Source organism: Salvelinus fontinalis, unplaced genomic scaffold, assembly GCF_029448725.1.
Source record: "Salvelinus fontinalis isolate EN_2023a unplaced genomic scaffold, ASM2944872v1 scaffold_1200, whole genome shotgun sequence".
Taxonomy (NCBI): domain Eukaryota; kingdom Metazoa; phylum Chordata; class Actinopteri; order Salmoniformes; family Salmonidae; genus Salvelinus; species Salvelinus fontinalis.
Window position 1 is genome coordinate 21710 of NW_026601409.1, and position 11607 is coordinate 33316.

The 11607-nt window shown below is 43.4% G+C and overlaps 1 protein-coding gene across 1 annotated transcript; it reads right to left on the minus strand.

Annotated features, from left to right (window-relative positions):
• Positions 1 to 487: 487 nt before the first annotated feature.
• Positions 488 to 11404, minus strand: LOC129848815 (uncharacterized). The gene is made up of 18 exons (XM_055915910.1): positions 11257 to 11404; positions 10515 to 10658; positions 10154 to 10252; positions 9895 to 10056; positions 9644 to 9743; positions 9227 to 9447; positions 8424 to 8580; positions 8029 to 8252; positions 7594 to 7714; positions 7130 to 7326; positions 6903 to 7017; positions 6307 to 6476; positions 6111 to 6208; positions 5830 to 5960; positions 5312 to 5501; positions 871 to 1012; positions 677 to 773; positions 488 to 603 (listed from the first exon to the last, which is right to left on the minus strand). The coding sequence occupies exons 1-18, from the start codon at positions 11308 to 11310 to the stop codon at positions 530 to 532; spliced, it is 2496 nt and encodes an 831-aa protein (XP_055771885.1). The 5' UTR covers positions 11311 to 11404; the 3' UTR covers positions 488 to 529.
• Between the last annotated feature and the right edge of the window lie 203 nt (positions 11405 to 11607).

The following is an 11607-nucleotide window of genomic DNA, read 5'->3' on the forward strand; positions in this document are numbered from 1 at the left end:
CGGTACATTCAGCTTGTCAACACTTCTTACAAAAAACAAGTAGTGAGAAAGTCAAGCTCTCCCCATTTTAGATATACATGCATATCATTAAAGAACTGTCCATATTTGGATGGAAACCAAGCTAGTGAGGTATCAAGGAAAGTTGTAATTTCAGTTGAAAATTCCCAACACTGCTGCGCTCCCTGGGGCCTGCAGCCAACCACAGCCCTGCTGGCCTCACAAACCACCATCTGCTATAACATTGAGTCAGTTCTTCCTACTGGACATAAGAAAGCTTTTGTTTTGACACCCATTGTTCGTCCTAGATGGGAAATTGTTGTGGATGGTTCAGAGTTCCATGCTTACAAAAGGGTTGATTGACACGCGTCAGATGACAAGCCTACTACATCCACTAAAGTACATGCACCTTGGTGTTATACGCAAATCAGATACAATTAAGGTAGCTCCAACGGTTAGGATTGTTGCCACGCAAGTAAAACAAACGTAATTGTTATATAGAACACTTTATTTAACATGTTAGAACAAGACATTACACCCAAAGAATGTATCCAGAAGAAACATAGAAATGACGCTCCTCAAAGAGGTCTTTGACATGTCGTTGACCTGTTGAGAGAGAGAGAACCTATTAGTTCAGTTATGGTCTGACAGGGTCTGAAAAGCATAAAACAAGACCTACCTCTTTTCAAGTTGTCCTGATTCACACATTGTCCACTACAGGGGCCGCCAGAGGGACTACTGGCGTCACAGATGACCACATCACAATGGACAAAGACCTAGGAATTAAAGATTTGAGGGTGTCAGAAATTTAAAAAAGGGATGAATGCCACTCACAAAATTAACCTATAAAGATTGTTGGGTGAAATTTGTTACCTTGCCACTCGGCTCAACCGCATCATCGACGAAGGAAAACATATAGACCTCAAAGCGTTTGACGTGAGGGGTGAAGTGGACCCTGGCGTCAGCTACCACCGGGTGGAAGACTACACGGTACGGATCCTCCGGGTTCTCACAACTGCCAGTGTAGAGAGAGGGACTAAGTTAGGAACAAGTAAACACTGTAAACCCCAACCGCCTTGTGTACAAAGTCTTATGGTGGTGTCATGACTGTCCTGTGAGGATCATATCAATTCACACCGTGTTGTAAATGACAGGAGAAGTGGGTTCCTTCTCCCCCTCCAGTATGAACTAAAGGAATGTCTTTGTTAACAGGCTTTTCCCACAAACTCTTACCCGTCCTAAATTCACCTCGGTCTTGAAAACCCCCCAACATACACAATGTAAAGGCTCGAGACTTCCTACCTGTAGTGTGAGCACTTTTCTAGTTCCAGTATTTCCTTTTTTTTTTAATCACAAAATAAGAATCAACATGACATTCTTTTTCTATCTCTGACCAGTCATGTTAGAAATATTGTTCCAGTATTCACTTTTGAACGTATTAGAGAAACTCCTAGAAAATGTGCATAGTAAGTAGCCATGCCACAAGTGACAGAGAGCGGGTCAGACTGACAACTGTCCCCGGCAGCCAGAGTGCATAAAAGGATTGGTAACTGAAATTAACATTAGACCAGAAAACCGTGAGTCGCTAGCTACACGTTTGAAATGGTTGGAACTTCCCTAAACGCACCTTCCTAAGGACGGCGAGCTGCAGCTCATGTCCAAAGTGGTCCGAAACCTGAATACCAACACGAGGGAGAATAAACACCTCACAGACAGTCACCGGTACAACCGATTAGCTGTTTGAGCCAAGTACCTAGAAAAGCTAACTTCAGTGGGACCATTCTGCTACTATATCCAAACCATCCTACTCTCATCACCCACTGAGGAATCAGCGACAGGGTTGATTAGCCCATCTTCCAGAATGAGTGAAAGGAAAATCCATCCTGAAGTTCCGTTCAAGACTAGTCATTGGAGCCACGGACAACTATTGACATTGTGACCTCAGGGAGCCAATCAGAGAGAAGACCCAACCACGGCGGCATCCCACAAATACATTCATGCAAAAATGTAACAACGATAAGTGTCCCTTATGGAACCATGGGTGGGGGAGACATCGTAACAAGCCGTCATATTGTGTCAGTCCGCTAGGGACCTGTGTGTTTAGCTAGTAAATAAATTAAACCAATTTGTATAGTACTGAATCATAAGGCTGGGGTTCTTGCAGCTGCGAGGAGGATACGATGTAATGGTTAATAAGTTGACTTTAGCAATGTAATAGATTTCTACCGTCTAGAGTTTAAGTCGGGAGACGGTATCTTTAAAACCGTTTCCTCGGCACCCCAAATCCTAACACGATTCATTTAGTCGGGTAACAATTAAACAGTCCTCAGATAATTCAAGGTCACAACAGTAGTTTGTTGGTTTTAATTTCTGATCTTTTGGCCCATCAGACCAGGAAAAATCTGATTTAGTATATATATTATTTTTTTATAAACAGAAATTGGGCTGCCTATTTGAAAATAAATGCATTTAATTTGTCAAGGGAGGGTCATACTAGCAATGCCATAGCATTTCTCAACAATATTAAAGGCTTTTATAGCTAGTTAAATGACAGATGTCAAATGTCTACGTCGTATGTCCAACATGTATATTCAATTACATTGACATGATCGCATTCTCATGTGGTGAGACGTCCCTCTAAATGGTTCTTCAAATTCTAAATGATCCAGAATGGTCAGACTACAGGCGACCTGAATATTGATCAATTGACCGTGGTTTAACCAAAGTTGCCGAATAGACAGTCGGTATCATATTTTCAAAATAAGTACTTCATTTTAATTAAGAATTTCATGCAATGCGCCAGAGCAATTCTTCCGCTGTCGGAAAAATTGGTCACAAAATATATTCTAAACCCATGGCATCAGATTCACACGTGGAGGACTTCTGTGAAGGGAGCAGCTCTACTATACAAAGTAACCTACGCATTGACAGTTTAGGCCTACTTTTGTCATTTGCATCTTTGGGAGGTTTATCATTTACTGTTTAACTGACAGATATTAGCAAAAAGGGATTTGTGAAATCTGAAGACATTACATTAAGAGACAAACGCCCACACCAGTACAAATCCACTTGAGCTGACAGATGACGGCCAGAGCTTTCTCAGGACTTGCACAATGATTTAAGCCAAGTATGATATAGTTACAGCTGAAGTGACAAATCTGAACTGCCCATTTTGTGCACAGCCATGTGAATGTGGTGTCTTTTCCTATGATCTACAAAACATTATCAGCCTGTTTTTTCAAACTGCTACCACCCCCACCAGGATGACATTTGATTTAATAAACCGCTGCAAAGTTACACCCGTGACAGATGAGCCTTGTGTCCACATGGCCACCGGAGCAAATTAAAATAGGGGGTGCCGAATTTGGGGTTTTGCAACCATTTCATAAAAATGGTAAAATGGCGTGATTTGATAGCATTTGGCAAACCCGATCCCCCAAATAAATGGTTTTGACCAATAAAGTTGCTTCACTCCACTGCTTGGTGTAACATGTATCCAGATACTGAAAAGACACCCGCAAAATAAAGTGTAATTTGCAGCATGCATAATCACGGGCAAAGTCATTGAAGCCCATCTACCAAAGGTTGCAGTGTCCATTACAATGTAGGAAAAATAAGTAATCTTTCAATAGGTTACCCAATTTAAATTCTTGAGAAGATGGCAACGTAAAAAATTAGGCCAACGGTGTCCATCTGTGGCAAAGTGCTCACCCAAATCAATGCTTATGACAAACCCAGCTGTGTGACATTTTTTTAAATATGAACATTAGCTAGCTAAATAAGGTTAGCAAGATGCTGCTACACTTGACCGTGGTATTTGTTCATGTTTAGCAACTCCCAATTAGCGCATTCCTCTAGGACAGGAAATTCCATTGAAAGTGGCATCAACTTCTAGGGATCCTGTCAACTGATCCTATTCAGTTTCAAACAACTTCCATGCTGCACAGGCGTGTGAACCATCCATTATGTTAAGCGCATAACCGTTTTAAACACAAGAGGTCACTTGTGCCTGAATTCAACAAGTATTCAGTCAGTGTTAAGAGCAGTTGTATGAAACCAAATCAGAAAGGCAAGCTAAGCTTGCCAGCCAAGCTTGCCAGCCGCTCACAAACTCTCCCCCCGGCACATTTATTGCCTGGTGCCCACATTGCCTTCCTTACAAATAACTGGACATACGTGCATTCCTATCAAAATGCCTTATTTTCTGTGTAACGTTTCTACTGTAGCATACCCTAAGTATAATGTACTTACGGTTTTATTCATGCATTCTGATTCTTGCCTAGATTGTAATGGACACGTGTGTAAAAACCTTTTGAAGGTGGTACTGAATATGAGCTAACGCCATACAATGCAGTCGGGTTATCACGTAAGAGTCTGTCAGACTCGACTGACGTATGGTGTTTAAGACACCTGGGATCTCGGAGTACCCCCATAGACTTTAGTGCATTCAAGACAAAGACTTCCAAGCCGTTAGTTGATTTTAACACGGCATCAGAGTGTAAACTATGGTACCTCAGGGGTATTTAGCTTAGAAAAACTGTTGATAAATCCCCCATCTAAGTCATATTTCCTGCATCATCCTCTCCACAATAACTTCCCGAGGACTTAATGGATTGATCTATATCTTGCAACTGTTTAGCTTTCGTGCTACGGTTAAGCTAGGCTTGTATTTGGGGAGATGACAATTGGCTTTTTGATTTGTTAATTGTAAACTACTTGTCATGTGTACGCCGTAACTAGTACAAATATTTGTCACACGCTGAAGTGGCCAAACTAATTAAGATCTCAGGCAATGGAAGCATTGAATGGAATTAGGGAGTTCTTGCTTGACAAACATGGCTCCCTTGTACCACATCACTGGTGAGCACATTGTAAAACAAGTCTAGCTGTTATTTAGACTAGATGATAGCATTAACATTTATATATTTTACAAGCAAAGGTGGAATAAAGTTGTGAAGACCTTTATTTCTCATCAGTACAAAACATTGTTTAGATGCTTTTCAGACAACGCGGTTTAGAGTCGTTTGTTTGCGTCATACGTTCTGTTTCAATGCTACGCTGCAGTGATAACAAACATGTGATGCTACGCGCCAGAATCTCCCATAAGTGTTCATTTGGGTGGAGATCTGGTGACAGACCGCATACTGCTCACATCGTTTTTAAGCTCAAACCATTGTGACCACTCATTACCTATGGATGGGGGCATAGCCACGGTAGCCAAAGGAAATGGCCTGCCAAGCATGATTGGTTGCTAAATACTCAGGAACCACACCTGTGGAATAACACTTGTTTAGGCCCAAAAACAACAAGTTACCCATTAATGATGAGATTCCACCGGGGTCGGGAGTCACGGTCCTCATTGGGGGTGGCCCAGCAGTGGTCAAGCACCAGCGCTACCTTGGGGTCAGAGGACCTGGTCAGCTCCACCTCAAAGTGCAGAGGCTGTCTCAGGTACCTCAACACTGGATAGTCCTCCTCCTGGTGAAACGTGTTATACGAGGCGTCTGGAACACAGAACGAGTGTTCAGCGGGCACAAAACAGCAAGGTACCATCAACTTGCCCATTAAGAAACACTCGTTTATCATATCCTAATGTGCCCCGATGAACCCGCCCCCCACACCAGAGGCTTCTGACAAAATCCCAAATCAGCTCCTCACCGTTACTCCGTAGCCACAGCTGTAGATCTCAGATCGCAAGAGTAATATATCATATGGCTTACATTTTTGGAAATGGTTTTGTAAAGGACACCTTCCAAGATCCTATATTCCAGATCATCAGGAGTGATTAGAATTTAGAGGCCAAGTTGAAATTCTGAATTTGTGCACGCTTACCCTGAGCGAGTCTCATTCTGACCATTAGTCGACCCGTCCCAGTCTCGGCAAAAGGCTCGTTGTCACGCGGCCTGGTGAGGAAGACCAATGTGCGAGTGATGTTGACCACATAGTAGCAGGAAACCTTTAACCTAAAGAGGGAAGTAGGGGAAACTTCAAGCAGTGGAGTGGACACACTGGTAGTAGAGGCACATTTTCCCTGTATACAAAGTATTGAGCAATTGGTGAAGAAAAAACCTATAAAATCTAACAGCTACAATTGTGATGCGTAATGCACTTACTGATATTCCTCCTCTGAAGACGTCGTGCCATTCAGCTTCACCTCAAGTTCATCTGGCAAGGAGATTTCGTTCTCATACAGCATGACATTGTTGATAAACTATGTAGTAGGGGGGGGAATTGAATTATTACAGCACGCAGAAGCAAACAGTCCATAAATACACAGTACCCATCACCTCAGGGTAATAGTCATTTTACCTTCCTGGTGGTGCCACAGGAGTTGACAGTGAAGTGGAAGTAGGCGAAGCGATCGTCGCTGTAGGTGGGACCACAGGCGGGGTCGCTCAGGGTCAGCTGACCGGGGTTCAGACTGGGAGCAGACTCCACCTTGACCGCCAGCGCAGTCATCGTTCCGTTAGAGAAACACTCTTGGGGGTGGGGGAGCAAAAGACAGGTTCTGTATTTGTTACACTTCATTGAGCACAGTAGAACCAATGGAATAGCACCAAAAGTGCAAACCATGCCCATCTGGCACTATTATTAGACTCACAGTATTTGCAAGGAACCCAGGTTTGGTAACGGTAGTATCCTTAAAGGCTTCCTTATAATTATGACTCATGAGACTTACGTACGGTTTAGTATTTCATTTTAACATTATCTTATGCACCTGGCTTAAACTACCTGAAGCTTTCTTAATCATAGTTAAATAGGCAGACATAGGAAATAGCTACGGATAGCGGGAAGCAAACCCGTCTTGAGTCAATACTGCCATCTATTGGTAAACAAATATACCAGGTTACTACAGTAACCATGTCAAACGACTATTTATCGGAAGTAATTGTTTGAGAACCAACCAGTCAGCGTTTTGAGGAAGCTGCAAGCCAGGGAAAAGTATTTGATGGTCATGTTGTTGTAAGGATTCAACAGAGCCAAATCCAGTCTGCTCCTGACAGAGGACGGGTGAACCGACTGGGAACCAATGGGAGAGTTCATTAGTCCAATATTGTATGCATGTATACAGGGTAAGGAAAGAGGCTAGCTGCTGCAATTTAGGTTAACATGTTTTGGGAGAGCATCGTACCTCAAACACTGCGTCCGGCGAAGAGAAGGGCAACGTGATGGTGAAGTCTGCGTCGCCCTCTGTCAAATACTGTTGTGCAAGCTCATGGTTAAGCAGGCGCTTGCCAACCAAGACCACGAAAAAGGGATCTTGGTTCCTGTAGTCCACAGTGATGTGAAAGTTCTCCTGATCACAGTTGCCAGTGACTGAGGGTGGCACTACAAGGACAAACAGGGTTGTGTTCATTAAGCGCAAACAGCAAGGTGCTACTTGAACTTGTCCAAGGAGAAAACCTTGTTTTCAGAATAAACACGATCCTGGCAAACCAGGAACAGGACACTGGGTCCAAATACTCTAAAGCTTAACATTTTCTTTGTAGAGAGACCGCATAGGAAAAACCTACAGTATGGCTAGTTGGGCTTTCACTGCAATCATTAACGAGAGGAAACCATTCAACAGTAGTTTGGCGTAGTCCAGAGACATACCAATGTCCAGCAGTACAGCGTCCACAACGGCAGAGTGAGAGAAAGGAGCGTACTCTGGAAAGACGACCAGGCCGTAGATCAGCTGAAGAGTGAAGGTTGTGACACCTTGTTCCGCCCTTCTCTGTAGTGAAGTTAAAAGCATTGGTCAATTGATAGTATTATTGTAGTAACAGAACTCTATTCAATATCAAGTGACAACTAAGTACATATGGGGACTATTAAAACAAACTATATACTTGAAGTAATGTTGCCTTCATTCCTCTAAATCAAGCACTATTGGCAAGTAAATGCATACAACTGCCAAAATAATGGAAACACTTGAGTAAATGAGGGATACAAAGTACACTTGTGCCATTATTTATATTTTGTTGGTGGCCCACTTATTAGGGCGTGTACACATCACTGCGTGTGGCTTTGCATTTAACAGAAACACACCTCCTTAAAGACCACCGGGTCTGAGAAGGGCACCTCCATCCTGAAGCTCTTCAAGGTGTTGTCCAGGGATCTCTGCTCCTGAACATTGAAGCCTCTGGCGTTGCACTCTGCAACAGTTAGCACCATGGTGGGAAAGGTGATGTTCAGCAGCTCCACATCAAGGTTGAAGGTCCCCAACTCAAGCACAAACACTGCCTGCTCAGGAACTGTGTCTAAGGGCGTGTCTGTTCATTGGCAAACAAAGGAAAACATTTTGAAATGGGCTACAAGTGAAGTCGAAAATTGACATTTGTTATTGCCTCCCCGTTTTAGTACATTTTCTTCTGTTTTGTGCCTAATGAACAACCCAGGCATCCCAAATTACCATAGGCACTACTTCACTAAACCAGACTCACAGTTGCGAACTTGTGGAGGCCTGGCCATCGGAGGTGTTGTGATAGGGAAGAGGACTTTGTAGCGTGTGTCCTCGTGTGCGACCTCCTCGATCCACAGCAACTCAAGCATGGGCTCAATGGTGTAAGTGACAAAGTACTGGTCATCCTGAATATGGCTCTGTAAAGGGAGACGAGTGATGCATTCAGGCTGTAATACACAAGTGGAGTGCAAAAACAGCTAAATGTTCCTTACAAGCCAGAATGTTACTCTACCGGTTATCTGTGTGGTTTGTCCTTCAGCCGCTCGTAATTTAAGACAATATCTGTTTACCCGACTTCAGAGAGCTGGTAGGCATATGGTTGTCAACTTGCATTTCCGGCGGTGTTTATTTTCAAAGCAACCGACACGCCAAGTAAACACTTGCACAATATGTAAACAGTAGCCGAGTGTAACCGAACGTTGCTTGCATTCAGTTGAGTGGCAAAGCTACCGGCTCCCTAAAAAGTCAGGTAAACAATACTTTAATGTGGATATTTGGTCTCAAATTTCAAGCGGCTGAAGGACAATGTTTAAGTGTCATTTTATGCAACATTCACACAATTTTGCAATCCAATGTGTCAGGCTGTATACACACCCAACAATCCATTGTATATTAGCCGGATTAAGCAGACATTTTACACAAGACAACGTTTCTAGGCGTTTACCCATGAGAGATGGCAAAGGGTTACTGCAAAGCACTGGCAACTGCTGCAGTACAAAGGGCTCTTCCAATAAGATTTGATTTAGAAATTAAGCAGGAACATTTTACTCATCCAATGCTGACCTTGAAATAGCCGCCAACCGCCCCCACCGGAATTTCAACAATAATATGAGCCTCTGTGACTAAAACCGAGTAGTTTCTGGCAGCCATTTCCTCAGTGTCCAGCCTCTTAGCGTCAATTCCCATGTACACCTCCAACATGGTGAAGGCATCAGAGGAGAAAAGTGGGTCTATGTGCTTGGGCATGTACCAGGTGATCACTTCTGGAGTAAAGGCCACTGCTCCTGCAGTGAAACAAGTCAAGTGCACATCATAACAGAACATTTTTCAACTGAAAACAAAATGTGCCATTATTTGGAAAAAGTTCATCCCAAAACATTTTACCAACTGAACACAAATCAAAGTCTGGTCTGGAGCCAATTAAGAACTGGGTTCATAGGATCTTAATTTGCCAAGTTAGTCCATTATTTCACACTCAACCTGGTGTTGGACAAACAGCCGTGGAATCTACTCGAGTAACCAGCCACTTCTGCTCAAAGAAGGTTGAGATTGAGAGCACCCGCATCGGAACCCCAGCTACCTGTTCAGGGGGCAACCACACCAGGGCCGTGTTCAGTAGGGCACACCGTATTAACAATATGTTGCAGAGTTCAGGTAGGGCCACCGTTTCCAAATTTTTGCTCTACTGAACATGACCCAGTTCATGGAGGAAGTGGAGAAAGTCAGCTTACATTCTGGAGGTATGTCTCCTCTGCATTATGAGGGCTTCTTAACACCAGCCGTGTGGGAGTGTTGGCTATTGCATAGCCCTTTCTTTGGACCTCATCCACACTCATGACCTTCTTGCTAGGACTAAAGACGACTGCTGTCATTTTGTATCCTGCAGCAACAGCCTGTCTCAGGAAATGGAAACAGGAATTAAACAAATGGTCAACAAACACACATTTTGTTTAGCGCCATCCTGTAGTGAAATTACAGAAACATGGCTACCTCAGCTCCTCTCCGGAAGTTGGCGCTCCTTGCTTTCGGGCCTCCAGTGGGCTGTTCAGGGACGGTTTGGATGTCTGGAAGAGTCCTTCTGACAGACACCTAGAGAAGAAAGGCCATTATTCCCTATGCATTTTCTCCCTCCCATACAATATGAAATCAAGGGCCAGTTCTCAATCTGTCCACTCGCCTCCTTAAATGAAGGAGTATTGAATTAAGAGAGTGTCAAGACACTCTACGTTGTGTCACAGAAGCAGAAGAAATGAAACACCGGACAGTTGTAGCTCTAGACAGATCATTTATACAGGCAGTACAACAAGCTCGACTGTAAACATGTCCTTTGGGGCATGCTCTGCTCACTTGCCTCCATGTAGTTGCGGTCGCACAGAATCTCTCGGGAGGTCCAGGGGGTGTAGCTACAGGTTTTGCCCACTCTATACACAGGGTCTTCATTCATGTGGTTTCCTGGCAGCCTGAACTGCATGACCAAGCTGAACATCTTATCATCCTAAAATGAAGGGGGAAGGAAAAAAATAATTAAAGCCTTTCATTATATAGCAGAAAACAAATAATTCAGTTGACGTTCATGCAAGTTATAGACTGTGGCAAAATTGCCCATATGAATGCAGCTGCCACACTACAGGAGAAGAGCTCAGTAGTACACATCACTGCAGTCTGTATCAGAAAGTTGGCTGGCCCTCTGAAAGCCCTCCATAAACTTCTGCTGTACCTTACGTTATCGTTAACTTAGAGGTAAGAGATAGCAGACCCAGGGGTGGTAAAACTGCTTAAATATTTCTGGCACCGTACTTCTAATAACCTCCATGCTCTAAAATTGTATAAATTAGCAACTCAGGCTTATTGAGGACCTTTTTACTGAAGAATGCATTTGTTTTCAATGATTAAATTGTCATCTAATGATGCAAATATTGACTTGTATCTTTGTGTATACAGGGCTCATCTGTTAAAGAGCCTGGTCTCAGCATGACTCCATGTCAAAGGTTAAATAAAATGACGTTGCTACATTATGGGTTGCAAATGCAGTGACACTGAAAGGCAAACTGTCCATTTGAAGTTCAAGCAAACACTACAGTGTTTAGGGTTACCATGTTTTGGGAAAAGCAGTTTTGAAGAGAAGCAAAAAACATGGCATTCCCCATGGGGTCAAATTTAAAGCTGAATCCACACTGAGTAGCAAGGCCAGGCGTCAGGTTTATGATTTGTGTGTCATCTGGAAGGGATGGAGATTGTGTGAATGTAGCGTGGTTCGTTCTGCGTTGTGTAATTCTTAATGAAGACGCTGCCACAACTGATGGTCTGCTCGTTGAAATCTTTTTATTTGCCCTGCACACGAAGAGACAACACACACGTTACCCTTGGTGCAGTCACAGCTCTCCGGCACCTTGCTAGCCGAGGGTCAGGCAAAAGAGCGCCAAAAGGAATTAACAGGTGCTGCG